The 17,618-nt window shown below is 34.8% G+C and overlaps 2 protein-coding genes across 3 annotated transcripts; one reads left to right on the top strand and one right to left on the bottom strand.

The window, feature by feature from the left end:
- Nucleotides 1-3,452: 3,452 nt before the first annotated feature.
- On the top strand, nucleotides 3,453-13,166 carry LOC123314999 (anaphase-promoting complex subunit 1). 2 transcript variants are annotated; one of them, XM_044900509.1, is made up of 23 exons: nucleotides 3,453-3,705; nucleotides 3,768-3,902; nucleotides 4,166-4,240; nucleotides 4,667-5,003; nucleotides 5,059-5,493; nucleotides 5,768-6,060; nucleotides 6,119-6,255; nucleotides 6,349-6,519; nucleotides 6,782-6,956; nucleotides 7,006-7,166; nucleotides 7,224-7,342; nucleotides 7,414-7,677; nucleotides 7,757-8,364; nucleotides 8,568-8,879; nucleotides 8,935-9,230; nucleotides 9,286-9,662; nucleotides 10,077-10,457; nucleotides 10,525-10,873; nucleotides 10,927-11,128; nucleotides 11,350-11,585; nucleotides 11,674-11,922; nucleotides 11,972-12,293; nucleotides 12,748-13,166. In XM_044900509.1, exons 1-23 carry the CDS (start codon nucleotides 3,682-3,684, stop codon nucleotides 13,090-13,092), a joined length of 6,003 nt encoding a protein of 2,000 aa, XP_044756444.1. In that variant the 5' UTR covers nucleotides 3,453-3,681; the 3' UTR covers nucleotides 13,093-13,166. The 2 variants fall into 2 exon arrangements, with proteins under 2 accessions (XP_044756444.1, XP_044756443.1); XM_044900508.1 differs by having other exon boundaries at nucleotides 6,346-6,519.
- A 156-nt stretch (nucleotides 13,167-13,322) lies between these two features.
- Nucleotides 13,323-15,961, bottom strand: LOC123315526 (importin subunit alpha-1). The gene is made up of 8 exons (XM_044901254.1): nucleotides 15,802-15,961; nucleotides 15,607-15,715; nucleotides 15,370-15,544; nucleotides 15,161-15,308; nucleotides 14,942-15,102; nucleotides 14,322-14,740; nucleotides 14,086-14,268; nucleotides 13,323-14,029 (listed from the first exon to the last, which is right to left on the bottom strand). Exons 2-8 carry the CDS (start codon nucleotides 15,655-15,657, stop codon nucleotides 13,598-13,600), a joined length of 1,569 nt encoding a protein of 522 aa, XP_044757189.1. The 5' UTR covers nucleotides 15,658-15,715; nucleotides 15,802-15,961; the 3' UTR covers nucleotides 13,323-13,597.
- Between the last annotated feature and the right edge of the window lie 1,657 nt (nucleotides 15,962-17,618).

Raw genomic sequence — 17,618 nt, 5'->3', positions numbered from 1 at the left:
TTAAACAATGCTGTGATCAAGTCTGGATGACCCAAAAATCTCAAAGGACAAATGCATTCAATTTTCTTCAGTATTTTTTTCATTTTAGGCAACTTAGTAACTTGGTTTTAGTCTATAGAAATCCTTACAGTCGATTCTGCATGTATCTTTATTGGAACAGAATAAAAAATATATGTTTTGTTCGAAATGCTGCAAAAAAAAAGTTGCCAAAATTTATTTTATCATGTCTTATTTCAATTTAGAACTTGGTCATGCCATATATTTCTGGATGAATAATTGAATTTTCTTTTCTCGATATAAAATATTTCGTTCTGATTTCTGTTATATCTCATAAAAAGTCCTCATAAGAAATAGTATGACCTAGCTTCCCTAAACCAATTTGGAAAGGGATGGGGTCACAGCGAAGGGTGAAAAAACGAAGGTCCAGTTCAAATTTAAAAAAATGTTCCCTTTTCAATGGAATCTACTGAATAGAGTGCGGACTACAATTATCACGACAAATGATTTTCAGACTATCCGTTAGTATCTACACAATCGCGACAAACTCATCAATCATTTCCTAACGCAAACGTAAAATGTCAAACCGAAATCATTTATCATGAAAATGTGTATTGATTCACCGCAAATGTTGATACAAGGAAGAACTAGGAGTTATGATAGAGTCGTAATGATACTTATAAATTCTCTCAAATCGAGATTAAAAATAAGACAAAGTCTTTTCATAGAAGAAAATTAATGTATCTCCTTTTGAACATTATATCCATCCCTAATTTCATATTTTATTCCTATTATAACTTCTCGAGTATGTGTACCTGTAATTTCGAAAAGTAGATTCAGTCACACTAATAATGAATTACAACAATTAATGCTCAGGTTATTGATGATGAGAACTGGACTATTAGTATAATTACGAGATTGAATATTCTTCTTCTTGTATTACTGATTTGTTAAATTATTTCCCTAGTTTTCTATAAATTTGTCTCCACAAAAGCAGAAAGAAAGCGTAACTATAGATGGACTCAACCTAAAGATCATTTGTGAGCTCAAGCATCAATTTTCACATCATAAGAGATTCAACATATCCGGGCATTTTGAAATAGTTAGAACTATTCTGTTTTAAAATCTAAACTATTTTAAAGCAGATAATGAATATTGAGATTTCTGAAACGGAATACCTGAAAGCGAAATAAGCTATTTTATTAGGTAAATAGGACAAAACTGTTGTTCGAGAAGAACCAACGAATTGACTTCATATTTTTACCACTTTCTTTCTTTTTTGTACCTTCAAATAGCAGTTTGACGAAAGATTTTGGTGTAAGGCAAGTATATTCTTTTATCAAACACAGCTGATCGAGCTTTTTCAACAAAAATTAAGCTTCAAATCGAACTAGACATCAGAGTATTCAATGTACCTATACTACAAACATCACATTTATTCTCTATTATTAATAGAAAATAGATTATGTAGAATTGTGATTCATTCGAAGCATATTGAAGGTTGAGAAACAAAAAAGATAAATGAAATTAATTGAAAGTTTATTTCATTTTCCGGTTAATACTCATTCAATGGTGCATGAAAAACAAATTTTTCTGTCCTTCTCACACAAATCTTCATATACTTAACACACTTTTCTTTTCGAAAATGTAACCAAAATTGTTTAAATTAGAATGAATTTGATACAACCGTATATTCATCAGTTCTAAGATTTTTCTGCTGGTTAATCTAGGAGAATAGGTACTCGATAAAAATAGTAATTGGACGAAACATTCTTTTAAGTTTTACTCACAGATGTTAATTTTTTGAACATCTTGTGTCCAACAAGATGAAGTCATCCAAAGTAACAGTAACAGAAACTCCATGTTCAAACCTACTAATTAGTATCGATCAGTTTTTTTTAACGTTTCGTTTCTGAACCCTCACACATATCATCACGATATGAGAGTCGGACTAAATATGCGATAAAACGAATTGTTGCTTAGCAATAAGCCATAAACGGTAAATGTACACCTCATTTTATAAATGAATTCTGTCCTTTTCGACATGAAACATTATTGTGATGGATTTCAACCCCTCAATTATTGATACCTTAACACTTCCATAACGAGGCAATGCGTTGTGGTCGAATATTGTTATCGGAAAATAATGTCATTTGAGGGGAATAGGTAACAAAAAACAAGTCGTTTGGATTCAATAACGAATCAAACTTTCAGATATCTACTTTACAAACCTTTCATGTTCAAAAAGTTTTTGTTTCATCACAATAAGACGACATATTAAGTATGTATAATAATTGATGGATATGGTAAAATACTTTCTTGCTTGTTATTCAGCTTTAGACTGAGCTACAATAATATTTTTTTCAGCTTTCATTAAATTTTTCCTGTTTCATGTTCCTACATATTTTTTCGGTAGGCATATTAAGATGGAGTAAGTGATACCTCATTTGAAAGGCCTTTCTATTCAGTTCAGCATATTAAATTTTTTTTTCCATTCAATTCATTCGTTTTCGTGATATTCATATTAAATTTAAGACTACTTGTCTTTGTGACTATCTTCTAGGCACAGTCGATACCCACTAAAGCCCGTGTAAAATGGCAATAAGGAGGTTCAAGAAAGTTTTTTTACGTATCTACTGATCAAACGAAGCTTTTATTACCTGCATATAAAAGTTCAATATTCTTTGACAACCCATATAATATGTGTTCCACAAATTGCGTGAGCAAAGAGTACAAGTGATGGTAACTAATATAACATTTTCTTGGTGGAAACAGAATAACAGATAAGATTAACTGATGCAGATGTGCTACGAAAAGTTTTTCAATCGCTAAAAAATCGAGAATTGGTTGTCGATTTTGGCCATTATTTAATCGTAACACCACTAGTTGCGTGAAGTGTCACTTTATGGAGATACCATACCATAATTAAAGAGCTTTGACGATACCTTACCAAAAGTTTCTGAAAGCTATTGTATAAAACTTATTCATCCAGGAATATAGAGAGCATATATAAAGTAACAGCTATATTTTCCTTCATCACTGCGACAAAAGGCAAGTTGACGGAATTTTAATTTCTTTCCGCTATCCATTTCAAGGTATTTATATCATAAGATTTAGGACAATGGATGCACACGAACATAGATAACCGCACACGAAATCCCTTGTAGATGGAAGGAAGATATACCGATACGTATGGGAGTTTTCCCAGTTAATTAAATTCGTTTTCGGATTCGTTAAAACCATTAAACGACATGAGTTGGTGTTGGTTGAATACAGTCATTGTTCCACTCGAAATAATACGTTTATCGACAAGATTTGGCGAAATTAAGAAGACAATTAGTGAATGACTGCAAAAATCGACTGAAATTCATGAAATCTTTACTTTCATAAAGGAAACAGTAGCGGAACTGAAGTTCTGATGATTAAAAATTGTGTAGGTCCATTTGGCTGTGGGCATGTCAGTTGTGACAGCAGCCGCTAACCTTAAATTCAAGTAACATTTATTTGAATTCGAAGGAATCAAAATTGAATAACATTAAATTGGTGCAGTTTTTTAATACAAATGATAAGCATATCACAAAAAACTGCTCCCTTAGTAATCACATATCCAAAATCGTATTTGAAAGTAAGAAATTTCTCGTCTTTTCTCAATAAATTGCAAATCTGGATGAAAATAACGAGGATATGATTTCGGCAGCGAATTCTGAGGTAGGTACTTCTCAGATTTTAGTTCATTAGTTCATTATTAATGTACATATTATTTTTTCTAGGAGTTCGTCCCCAGTGGACGTCGAGTTGTTGAGGACCACCCTGGTCCATATAAAAAACTGCTATTAGGCGATTATTACTTCGAAGATTCTAACAATTCCAATATCGAGAAAGATGTTTGTGAAATCTATAGACAGGTGAAATATCTTACAATTCTGATCCTTCCTAACTTAACAAAATGGAAAATTTTCAACGTCATATCTCATTTGTTCTTGTTATGCACTCTTTTCTAAAATAATGAAAGCTGGTGAAAAACTGCATTAGATAAATATTTCTTTTATACTTGAAAATAATATGATAACTATTGATGAACAGAGGTAAAAATCATTTCACTGATATAAGTAGTATTGATTAAAATGAATTGGTGTGCTTGAAATCAAATATATTGAATAAATTGCAGGCATATTATCCTGAGAGTTCTAGTGAAAATTATAGCATTCACAGCGACCCAATTGATTATGTGCCATCTGATCGGGTAAGTTTTATTTTCTTGATTTTTTGGTGCAATTATTAAATTAGGAGTTGAAAAGCATATGAATTGAATTTTAATACTGAGGCAACTATCAAAACAAAATTTTTTCGATGTAGTACTGTACCATATGATTACAGATTGTTGGGTGTGTTGATCAGACCCACTAGACCTGCCATTGCAACCAAAGCAGTCTATTGTGGCACAAATGTACCATATGAAAGACACCAATTAATATTTTGATTAATTACATTTTTAATGTCTATAAGTACTCTATATCTCTATACAATGAACTGATCTAAGAATTTAGACTCTTGAATATCCATGACATAAGAAACCAATATGTTGAAAAACATGAAAGGCTTATATTTTGACATTTTTTAGAAAATTAACTGATCTTGTGAATCCACCGTTGAATACATTAATTTGCAGGAAAGTCCTGAGCCAACTAGCCGTGAGAGAGCAGATGCTAGAATCATATATATGTTAGATATGATATCATTAGCAGATAAAAGGGAAAGTCAAAAAGAGTTTTGGATGTTGAGAAATCCCTTGATTCTTGATGATTCAACGATTTCAAAAAGTTTACCATCGAATGTTTTGAGTAACCATTTCCAACAAAATGGCAGTAAGTCTATTTATGGAGATTCACTGAACTTCAGGATGAGTGTTTCAAATAGATCCAAATTGAAAAAAAGATTCTCCACTGGCAGTGAAAATTTGTCAAGCAGCTCGAAGTTTAGCCCTTCCTTGAATGAGAAATCATCAAGTGAGTCTGAAAATGTTATTGAGAGGTTCGTAATTGCAAAAAATTGTGTTTCCAGAATCAATACTAGCTGTTGAAAATACTTCAAAAAACAAATCTACTAAATTGAATACGAAACTGAGAGCTGGCTATGTAGAGGATGAATTATATGTTAAAGGATATACTGTTGTTTGGTCGAGAAGTATTGTTAATACATATGGATCGTTGTTAGAACCTTTGAAGAAAATAATTTGTTCATATAGGTGTGAAGATAAAATTTTATGCATTCAGTGGTGTACCTTTCGATCTGAAAGACCCACTTACAATACTGCGGTGAATGAGATGAATCCCGACTACAAAAGTATAGAAGTTCCCAGCATTTGTGTAGTTAGTAATCAAACCATTAAAGTGTTTGCTGAATCTGGTGAAGATTTCGAAGTAGCGGTTCCATTTCCTATAGAAAAGGTTTGGGCTGTAGATTTTGGAATAATCATTTGTAGGAAAGTTACAGATGGTAGGTAATTTTAATCTCGTTTTCAAGATAAAAAAATTGTTATAGAATAATACGACTTGCTTGGATTGTGTATGAAGTTGGTCCAGCACTCTTAGATTTTCGAATATTTTTTTTTGCTTGTCCATTTCAAACATTTGTTGAAATATCTCTAGAACTGCATCGATAAAAAAAAAATTAACAGCAAATTCAGCAAAAAAAGAACCTTTTTAAAGTCTAAAAGTGCTGGGCCATCCTCACACATCGGCTTGGATTCACTTGGTAAATTATATTCTAGGTGATTCCAAAGATGTTCCTATTGGAGCAAAGTCTACGTTGTATTCTCTTGCTCATCCACTGGATGATATTTATCCAGTTGTAATGAGTAAGGGTTCATATTCACAAATATTAAGTAATCCTGATGTGAAGGTTATTTTCACAAGTGAATCTCCCAGTTTGTGTGTTTTGTATGATTATGAAGCTAAACAACACTTCGCATATAGAATAAGAAAATGTAGACCTGAAGAAAAAGATTTTTACGAAAAGAGTCTAGGATTGAATTCTTCCTCAACTGTCAACAATTCTCTGAAGGTAAATGGGGGTTCTTCATGATACAAGTGTTCCGGAAATCTGTTTTTTTTTCTTTCAGTTAAAAAACCGTTTATCCATGTGGGATAATGTCTCAGGAAATGTACCAAGTATATTGAATTCTGTGGGAAGAATAAACAGTTTCTCAAATCTTCATACGCATTCTAAAACCCATAGCCCTACTGTGTCCTCAGTAAGGTAATAAAAGCTACTTTTTTTAAATAATTTGTTATTTGCCTTTGTTCATGTTTAATGATTATCTATTATTTTGAATTAAACTTGTTTCAGTAGATCTCATTCTGCATTTGGGTCCACAGCTACCAATTATGATTTGAGTCAACCTTCAAGCACATATAATTTGGATAAAGCTATGTCTTTGGATATGTCAAGGTCTTTATTACCCATAAAACAATTTCCTGCAATATGTTTAGACCATGTATGGACAGAACCCTCTATGGAAGGGTAAGTAAGAGAATTTCATACCCAAATATTCTACCCTTTCCTTTCATATAATCTCTTCAGAGGAATAAAATCATTTTTTCTTTACTCAGAATAATATGAGAAACTTATACAGTAAATTTTCAACCTTCTAATTTTTTCAGAGATATTATTCAGGCGATCCCTTTAAGTAACTATTCTGTTCAATAAATAGTAGATTTTATGTGGGTTTTTCAGTATGTTAGTGGTGTTTAAGACCTTCTAAATAATTTAAGTTCAATTTCAGAGAAAATGCTAGAGCTTCAAAGGTGTTTGTTTGTGATGACTTGGCTGGACAGAGTTACTTTTGTTATGTATCCCAATTGAGGCTATTCATGGTAAAAGCCAACTTCACAAATGGCTCGAATTTTATGTTTGGAGCATCAACTAGTATAAGTGCCAAAGATGCCGTCCCTATTCCGGTATGTATGCTCCTTTAAATTATTTACAATGATTTACATGATTTCTTAGCATTTACATATGCTGGCCATTTTGGAACATTCAGGCAATGTGAGTCTGTATTCCGGCATGACCTTGGTCGGAAAATTACATCTAGATGGCACTCTGGTGAAACATACTCCTACTCCTTACCTCCGAAGATTTCAAACACAGCTGAATTCTTCCTTCCCAAGGTAACATGAGTATTGATCGTTTTTTAGTGAGAATACATTTCTGAAATATTTTTGAAGGAGAAGCAGTTTGTTGCCCCATTGTAAGCAGGCTGATCCCGAATTCGATGAACAACTATTTTCTCCAGTGCTGCCGTCTGATCGTCCAAATATGCACCAAGTATCTATGCCACCCCAAGGTACGATTGTTCATCCTTAGTACCAGTATACTAAATGTAGATCGTGATCCTTCGTTTCATTTTTTTTTCAGGTAACGTTTCAGTTGAAGGCCTTAGGGATCCTCTGGAGAATCGTATTACATTAATTTACTCAGATAAAACTTTTTATAGAGTTAAGTTTCCTCTTCTTGCCACATCTCCACTAGTAGAACACTGTCTGAATGCACTTTGGCATTGTCTTCAAAGAGATGCAGTTATGACTCTTTTTACCAGATGGTATACAACCAGAAATGGTTTGGGTACACAAGATTGTACCGATCAGCAGGAGTGGGAAATGTTTACCACTTTGTTATTTGGTGAGTATGAAAAAATTTGTAGCGTTGTTGTTACACTGAAAATAACGAATTTCTAATAGTTATTTTTTTGTTACGTCAGAGTTGCTGGGTTATGAAGAGGAGCAAAATGATACATCTAAAGATGACCCTCAAACACCCTCAGCATCTGCTAAAAAAGCAAGGCCGTCATTCGTCGGTTCCGACGATGATTGGAATCATTTGATAAATTCCGAATACAACAAAGTGAACGCTAAACAACTGAGCACCCTGCTCAGATTTCACGATAATGATGAACCTAGTTCACTGGAAGATTCTCCGGAACAAATCAAGATTAATACGAATTCTGTCCTTTTTCCTTATATAAAACTAATTCACTTCTCTCTCCACCTTATGTACGAAGATTTCAAATTAGACAAACTCCTAACGAGCTTACTACGACCGTTAGCAATATTTTTAAATCAAATCTGCAACGATATGAGCATGTTTGAATATTCGCTGCACTATTGGAAAGATTTTCCTGAGTGGTGTAAGGTTGGACCTGGCAACAGGAGGTTTGTCAATGAAAGTAGGCAGTTCAATCTGCATAATGTTGGTTTTGAAGGAGTGGTGAATATCATGGAGTATTTGAGTTACTTATTACAGGGTTGCGCTTTAACTGAGTTTCCTTATTTAAAGAACGTTAATGAGAGATCCAGAGATATTGTTCAGGTAATTCAATATAAAATTGTTAATTGACTAACAAGATTTTGACCTAGAATTGAAGCAAAAAAGTGATTTTAATCATGAAAAACTGCTTTAATGTATGGGAAACTTATCTGGAGTACTTTTCTTGTTGATCCTTCAAATCAGCAAGTTTCTCTTCTGCACCCTGTATTAACATTACTGATTTCATCCCTTTCCTTCCCTTACAGCTATGTAACATCTTATCTGGCTATATCCACAATGTTAACAGACAAGGAAATGTGATGAAGCCATTGAATGAAATTAGTAGTGATATACCTTTCAATAAAACGACATGCAAATCGCTGGAAGAGATCGTTTTGTTGATGACCCAAATGAACATTACAACCCAGGTATTGAACACTCTACCCTTTGGGTTATACCTGTTCTTCTACGACGCCTTATGGAAATGTAGGGAAAATCCTCCAACAGACTGGCCAACTGAAGCTTATTTATTGATACAGCGAGAAGATTTGGCTTATATTTCGAACTTATCGAATAAGGTGTGGGTAGACTTACGTGTTTTTTCGCAATTTTTTCAAATTTGAATTTTATTAGGTTGATGAGGAGCCTTCTTTCATTCAGTCCATAGTTTCTTCGATGGAAATGAGCATACCAACTGCTCCGGAGCTGGCAGCTAAGGACGGAATGGATAACATAGACTGTGATATCACAAATCTCATTTTCCCGGATGATATGAGAATTGATGAAACCAGAAATATGTTGCAAAGTTCTAGACCTGTAGAAATTGCAATCGTTCAAAGACCTGACATTTCTGATCATGATTTCATTGAGGAACAAGAGAAACATCTTTTTGCTGTTTGCACCAGAACAATGGCGCTTCCAGTCGGAAGGTACGTCTTGGTTTTCTCGTAAGAAAGAAGCATAACATCAATTTACCTATTTAAGGGGAATGTTCGCCCTTCAAACTACTGTTCCTCTGATGATTCAACCTGTTCATGCACCCCAGCTATGTTTAACTGGTAGAGGTGCCCCAAGAGGCACCACCATTGAACTATCCCATATAGATGCGCCATCTAACATGAATTTGTGGCCTCTCTTCCACAATGGCGTGGCGACAGGCTTGACAATTTCACCTAATTCCAATATTATCGACCGTTATTGGATAGTTTTCAATAAACCCAAAACAAGCGATAAGGATATGGAATATGGCGGATTTCTATTGGCTATGGGTTTGCATGGGCATTTGAAACGTCTAGATGTGTGGAATATCTACCAACACTTGAGTAAAAAACATGAAATGATCACCGTTGGTCTTCTTTTAGGTAAGTTCGTCATCTGACGAATTTTTTGCTCAAATATGAACCTTTTTTGCTCACTACTTTCTCAGTTCTGATTCATTCTCCAAAAATGTCGTCGCATATTTTCTCTAAAACGATTTTCAATAAATTGCACAAGAGATGTTGAGATGTTCTTTCAAGATGGCAGTGAACTGGAAGATGAACTGTAGTCTAAGGTCCTCCTTATAGAGTCTTCTTTCCAACAGTTAGAGACTCTAGAAAATCGGTTTCGCGAATCCGGAGATTACCCTGGACAAACAGTCAAACAGTTTGAAGAGTTGATTAGGTATAGATGACTTGCAAGTTACCCAAAAAAATTCACAAATCTCATTTATTGATACAGATATAAACTGCTTGAAGCTCAATTCGAAGGATTATTCATTTGATTATAATTTGAAGGTTTTGCGAGTGCTCACAGAGGAACTTGCCACATGGCTGTTACTAAAATGCTTAGTATTCATCTAGAGGCTCTCTTGCCTCCAACTTCGATGGAGTTGGATCTCACGCACGCTCCGCAAGTTACCTCACTGCTTGGTATTGGACTGCTTTACCAGGGAACCGCACATTCCCACATGGCCGAAGTTCTTTTGTCGGAAATCGGTAGACCTCCCGGTCCTGAAATGGAAAATAGCACCGACAGGGAATCCTACGCCTTGGCTGCAGGATTGGGTCTCGGGTTAGTCATGCTACAAAGGGGGGGTAAGTCAGGATCACAAGACATGAATACTTCTGATATGTTGCACTATTACATGACTGGAGGAATAAAGAGACCATTTACTGGTAAGTCAACTTAAATTTTTTTAAACTTATCTGGATCTTATTATAACACTACTGCAATTGTTCCTAGGTGCTCAGAAGGATAAGTACAAAGTCCCCTCCTTTCAAATCAGGGAAGGGGCATCGGTCAATTTAGATGTGACCGCACCAGGGGCTACACTTGCCCTTGGTCTCATGTATTTCGGCTCAATGAATAAAACTATTGCCGATTGGATGTCTCCGCCCGAAACGCAATATTTATTGGATTTCATAAGGCCGGATTTCCTCATGTTGAGGATTATATCCAAATCGCTTATCTTATGGGACGACATTCGACCTACGAGAGATTGGATTGAAAATCAGGTTCCCAAAAGTATTAGACCGTATTGTATGGTTCAGCCTTCAGCATCGTCTGGAGAGGTCGATTATGAAGCTATGAAGTAAGCTAAGAGTTGAAATCAGAAGTTATATTCAGTAAATATTCTTTTTCCAGCCAAGCATATTGTAATATTATAGCGGGAGCATGTTTTTCAATGGGCCTGAGATACGCCGGCACTGCCAATGAGGAGGCTTTCAGGTCTTTGCTTCATTTTTGTCACATGTTTGTTTCTCTAACTGGAAAGTCGATTTCTGAGTTGGCTGGAAAAACAACAATCGAAACGTGCCTTAATGTTCTGTTGCTCTCAATTTCGATGGTGAGTGATTGAAAATTGTTTTATAGTGGTTCGTACTCGGTTAGAGTCAATTGCAGCGTAAATATTGATTGGAATCTTCTATTGATTCGATTATCATCTTCTAATTAATTTTGAAACAGGTTTCTACCAAGTTTGGCATTTTTTGTCGATGTGTGTTCAATATCCCTAACTTTTGACGAGGAGTCTATATTTAACAGGAAGATAAACATTGAACTTTTCAGGTTATGGCAGGAACTGGAAATTTGGACATCATGAGATTAATTCGACATCTTAGGAGGAGAGTTGGTGTATCCAGTAGCGCAATCGTCACCTATGGGTCCCACTTAGCAATTCATATGGCGTTGGGTTTACTCTTTTTAGGTGGTGGAAAGTTCACTCTTTCCAATTCACCTGCCAGTGTGGCCGCTCTGATTTGTGCCTTTTATCCCAAATTTCCCACTCATAGTAATGATAACAGGTAATCCATCGATATTTCAGGAAGATTTTTGATTTACTAAATATTCAGTCACGTGTTTTGTTCTTAATCTTTGCTGTTGCGTTTCTAGGTACCATTTGCAAGCGTTCAGACACTTGTACGTTTTGGCTGTGGAAACAAGACTGATTATACCTAGGGATTTATATACGGGTAAAAGTTGTTATGCAAATTTGAAAATAGTACAAATGGATGGGACATCCTACAATGTTAAGGCACCTACAACTTTACCCAATTTAAATGATCTTCGAGAAGTATCTGTTGATGATGAAAGATATTGGAAAATTGTGTTCAAGAAAGATCTTAATTGGAAAACCTTGGAGTATGTTATTTTACGTCTTAAAGAGGTCGATACAAAATTTTTTTTGCAGGATTATAATATCATCGGATGGTATTTTAGAAGTGAAGCAGAGAGCTGGTTGTCAGAGTTATCTTCAGGATAAACTCGATCATCACAGTCAGTTTGCAAGAATGCTGAGTCAGTCTAACATTACACCCTGGAATCCTTCTCCCTATACAATTAAAAACTTCACATCCAATGAAGGCCTGAAACTCTTCTGTGTGAATTTCTTGGAACCTTGTGATTGTTCTGAAGGGGAAAGACAAATAAAAAATTTCCTGACCAGGGTCACTTATGAAGCGGCAGTTCGTGACAAGCTCGTTATAATACCTGCTTATACAGCTATCGTAAAGGTAAATATGATCAAATTTGTCTCATTTCCAACTACTTTTTTCTGATCAGTGAAAATTACAGCAATATATCTGCACCATTTCCAGGTGTAATTCGAAAATAATCAATTAAAATGCAGATTAGTCACATTATTTCAGAAATCATCAATTTGAATTGAGTTATTAAATTTAATTTAAGAGATGGTGATGTGAAATTCAGTTCAGTAATATTTATTTAAGAAACCGTCAATTATGATTCCGAAGAGCCATATTTATTTCAGTAACCGTTATTTGTTGACGTTTTCTTAAATAAATGTGATCAAATTGGATTACAATTGTTGGTTCCTGAAATGAATGTTACTAAACTTGATTTAAAATGACCATTTACACCTGGAAATAGTTTTATTTTCTAATCCTATATTGAAATTTTTTGGGTAAAAGTTTGGACATTAATTTGTTCCATCTCGACGTTTTTCAGATGATTCTCAGTAGTTCGTTGATACCGAACAACTTCCAATTATGGCAATTCAAGTTGCTGATGGCACACGTAGAAAGCTTCATAGACTTTAATATACTCCCAAATCATCTACTCGATTCGATCAAGGAAGAAGTCGAGTTGAAGATGGAATATTGGGGAGACGACATGAGTACCGACCTCCAAAAGTATATGGGTGGACGTTTGGAGGAGCTGAATCATCAATCTATCGCAAGGAGTATAGCAGCTTTCGCAAATCTATTCGACGTTCCTCACGATTTGAATCGTAGAACTGTTCTTACGTTGTTGCAATTAACCGAAAAGACTCAAATGCAGCAAATGCAATAGTTCCAATATTTCATCGTTAATTAGGTTTACTTAAATTGATATTTTTTTAATAAAATAAAGTGAATACATTTTAATTCGTGTTTTTAGTACCCTCTGAACAGAAATTTATTTTTTTTCAGACATTAATTTCTATTGACTGAATCATTGCTCTATCTACACTCCACTGATCAAGTTGCTTTAGGTCTAGCGTTCTCGTGTATCGTTTTAGTAAAAAATAAATGAAGAAAAACTGGAAATGTAACTGGGTTTATTCGAATTTTCATTTCAGATGTACATGTATAGAAAAATTTGAAAAGCATCTAACTCTAAAAATTCGACAATGAAAACTTACAAAATTAACAATTATAAATGTAAAAAATTGTCCACCTTCATAATAACCATTGTTCAAATTGTTATTTGAAAATTTTCAAGAGAAAACCTCTCTGCAACCATCAAGAAGGATTTCTTTTTAGTTTCTTGAGAAAGACAATTAGGCCCTGTTCGAATTTGTTAAAAACAATAAAGCTTAAAATGAAAATCCACTGTTGTTCGGTAGGCTAGGACATGCGTGCATGGTAAGCATGCCGTCGGCAGTGGTTGTTGGTTTGCAGTCGAATGTATCGTCCTCTTCAGAAAAGAAGTTCTCAATAATACCATAGGCCTTCTCAAGAACCTTCTCATTTTCATGGGTTTGTAAGCTCTCTACACTATCAAGACCACCGCATTCTTCTATCATAATTGCAATTTCATTCACCTGTCCTACTTTAGAAGCGGCAGTGAGTATATTCGCCAAGCCATCCAAAATGACAAGTACGGTTTTTGCGTCTTTGGCATTCAATAAATTACACATTGGTCTTATCACACCCATCCCTACCAATGTCACCAATTGCTCTGTGGTACCACCACTGGTGAAGTTGGTCACCGCCCACGCGGCTTCTTTCTGCGACTTGAAATCACCCTGGAAATAAACAGTTTAAATCTTCAAACTAAACTTCCTCAAAAACCTGTACTTACAATTTGCAAAATTCTGATAAGGTACGGCATTATTCCGGACTTCAAAACCTGTTCGAGTTGTTCAGGGTTACCAGCGGTTATGTTGGACACAGTCCAGGCTGCTTCTTTCACGATATTCAGTTTTGGATGTTGGAGTAAACGAGGCATGTATTTCAACAAACCAGCATTGAGCACAATATCAGTCTGAAATAAAAATTTGTAAGAGGGCGATAACTTTCAATGAGTAATCAAATTACTTGTGCGTCATTGCCAGTTACAATATTTCCAACAGTCCTCAGTGATGGTGTAAGAACTGTGTTTTCTTCACAACCCAAAAGTTCTACCAAAGTATCAATCATTCCAGTATCCAGCACTGCTTGAATCTTCTCATTGGTCCCGTCTGTTAGGTAACTCAATGCCCAGCAAGCATCTGCCAAGACATCCTTATCCTTATAGAGCAATAATTTTGCCAATGTTGGTAGAGCATGTCTAACGATTTCGAAATCTGGCGGTGGGTTCTTGTTGCGGCAAAGATTCGAGATTGCCCAAACTATGTTTCTCAACAATGAAATTGGTATGTTTGGTGAATAATGAGAGATTAAACGGAGAAGATCTGTCAATATTTCACACTGAAGAACTAAATCCCTGGTAAGAGGACCATCACCAGCAATATTACCTGTTAAAAAGTAATAGTTGAAATTCTCATGGCCCAGAGTATACTAAAATATGTCAATATAATGAACTCCCTGTGAAAACCCATTATACCATATGTGAAGAATTCAAGTCAAAGGAAATTTCTTCAGTAAGACACTTATTTTACAATAAAATACATCCTCTGATCCCATCCTTCTGAAATGCTGCTCTGTTTAGAACTTACCAATAGCCCACACAGCTTGTTCAACGATGTCCAGCCTGGGAGACATCAGAAGCAATTTCAGTTTGCTCAAAGCTCCTTCTTGAACAACCTGAGCTGTTTGTTCAGGTGTGCCAGATGCTATGTTGGTCAAAGCCCAACAAGCCTCAAACTGAAGTGCTGGACTATAATAAAGTTATATCATTAAATATCTGTCCACGATAATTAAAAATTTCTACATACTTGTGAGACTTTTCTAAAAATTCAACACATTTGGGAACAACACCTAATCTAATCATATGATCAATTGGTGGATTCCTCTCTCTGCTCAATATTTTCCTGCATGCCATTGTAGCATTGAGCTGAATATTTTCATCGGGGTTCATCATTCCTGCATAAAAAGCAACGTGATTATAACGGATACTCCGAAGATTTTGAAAGCATGGTCTTACCGAAGAGGATCTCCTCAGTTGACATAGTAACTGGAGAATTTGCAGCTGCATTAGTTTCTGAAGGAGACGCTGGATCCTCATCTTCAATCGCAATATTTCTTCTTTTCAATAATTGTTCTTCCTTTTTAGCTTTTCGCAGTTCAACAGTTTGTCCAATACGTCTTAACCGCATTTCCTATGAGGAAATCATTGATTTAGAACAGATAAAGAAAAAGCAACTGTAAAATATGAACATACCTCGGAATTTTTCCCCTTATTTTTGTAAGATCTGATTCTTTCGTCCGCCATGGTAAAAGGAAACTTAAAATCTGCGGTGTGAATTGAAAGGGATAAGTGCAGAGGTTATCTGAAATATTGATGAAATTAAAGCATGAGCATTTCAGACTATCAATAGCGCGATATATATCAATTCAATTATGAAGATCAACTCACGTGAACTTAAATAATAAAACTTAATAACAGCAACGAACTTGGGCGATTTCCGTTAACAAAGGACTCTTCTTCACAAAGATAAGTTTTTGTCTCGCTTTTTCAAATATGACGGCTGTTTTTAGACGTTACGCGCCAAAGTATTGCATGAATTCTGACTAATCTTCTTTTTACTGAGCCGAGAATGTAACTATTTCTATAGCAAATCTCGTCAGTGGTAGGCACACCAAAATAAGCTTTTCAGTATTGTGAATTGCCTGCTGCCTGTTGTGCAGGCGAATGAATCAAAGGAGCAATCAACTTGATCGTTACTCCTGACTAGTACGAAAAAATTCAGAGAATTCTTTTTACATCATTATATTGAAAATTTTCATCGAAGAATGATTTCATATGCATATATGAAAACTTTCATTTTTTATTTCCCTGAAGTACATATAGATATTTTTTGTTGATGTTGATTTTTCACAATGTAACAAAATAGTATCAAGAGATAAATCCGAAGTGTTTAGATAATTGAGATTGAAGATAATATTGCCTTGAATGCTCTTACGCGTTAGGTAACATAGTTTCATACGTCCTGAGGGAAATGGAAACATACATGAGGAGATGAAGAGAAATGGAATTGGTATAGATGTTGATATGAAAAAATTTATGATAAAGAATTGATTAATTTCCATAATTTATTCCGAATGGAGTGTATCTAACTAGATAACTTCTTCATTTAAAAAAATCCCTTGACGAAAGTTTGAGGATAATAATGCAAAATTATTATTTTTTTCTTAGAACGGGAAAATAAATAAAATTTGTAAAATTTATTCAAAAAGATGTGTTTTTATCAATTTTATTTTGTGAATTTCTATCAGGATACATGGGTAATGTTACTTTTCCATTTTAAACAGGGGAAATCCGGGAAACGAATGAATAAAAGTACTTACATCCGGAAATGTTTCAGCCAATTTTTTTATTTTAAACTTTTGAAAGAAATCGATTGAATAATTTTGCAATTGTTATGATGGTAGAAAATATAGAAGTATTTTCAGCCATTGTTCAAAATGCAAAGAAACTTTATGATAATATTGACTCCTGATGAAAAAATAATTACTTTTCATACAATATCACATCTCTAACAAAGTTTTGACGAACAAAGATATATCAAAATGCAATATTTCAGTCAATTTCACAGTCCCATATTCATGTTGGCACCGACAGAAGCAGAAATAGGAAGTTTTTCAACAGTTATCTGTTCTTCAATAGAAAAAAAATAAAAGAGCCAATATTTATTCAAGTGGAGCATTCGCCAATTTGCAACCTTCTTTGTCCTGCTGTTTCTTCCGACGAAAAAGCTAACCATCAAAGTTTCATCAATAATGAAATTTCATCAAGTGTAGCTTCATAGATTCATTAAAAAAAGAGTTTAACATCTTGGATCCTTTATAAAGATGTGGAAATTTTCCTATTGAATAAAACTGTGTAAATGAATAGTTTCCTTGTCAAAGAACTTGATTGATACAGCAATATCAAAACTCCCCTTACTTATGGTAGGTTCATGCAAAGCTCCTAAGAACCAACACCTAAGAAATCGACCAATATGATAGGCAGATTGAAAACCAGTGAACGCCATCTTCCAATTAGCAATCTGCCTTTCTTAGGTTTAATTCCTAAGTACTTAACGCGGTTAAAACTAATGTTGGAGAAGCTGGACAATAAAACAATAAATTGCAACCACACAGTCAGTGGGGTAACATTATGGCATGGTGAAAATTAAGCGAACATTTTTCCAGAATCATCATAACCCCAAAATGATGCTCAGAAGACATTAT

This window comes from Coccinella septempunctata, chromosome 6 (assembly GCF_907165205.1).
Source record: "Coccinella septempunctata chromosome 6, icCocSept1.1, whole genome shotgun sequence".
Classification (NCBI taxonomy): Eukaryota; Metazoa; Arthropoda; class Insecta; order Coleoptera; family Coccinellidae; genus Coccinella; species Coccinella septempunctata.
Note: the sequence above shows the minus strand (reverse complement) of the source record. Positions and strands in the feature narration are given on the sequence as shown.

Bases quoted from the DNA above. Each gene is read 5' to 3' on its own strand.
- LOC123315526 (XM_044901254.1), bottom strand. From the start codon at position 15,657: ATGGCGGACGAAAGAATCAGATCTTACAAAAATAAGGGGAAAAATTCC. The intron at 15,545-15,606 runs GTATGTTCATAT...ATTTCCTCATAG, and splicing joins ATAAGGGGAAAAATTCCGAG to GAAATGCGGTTAAGACGTAT. The intron at 14,030-14,085 runs GTAAGTACAGGT...GTTTATTTCCAG, and splicing joins TTATCAGAATTTTGCAAATT to GGTGATTTCAAGTCGCAGAA.
- LOC123314999 (XM_044900508.1), top strand. From the start codon at position 3,682: ATGATTTCGGCAGCGAATTCTGAG. The intron at 5,494-5,767 runs GTAGGTAATTTT...ATTATATTCTAG, and splicing joins TTGTAGGAAAGTTACAGATG to GTGATTCCAAAGATGTTCCT. The intron at 6,061-6,118 runs GTAAATGGGGGT...TTTTTCTTTCAG, and splicing joins CTGTCAACAATTCTCTGAAG to TTAAAAAACCGTTTATCCAT.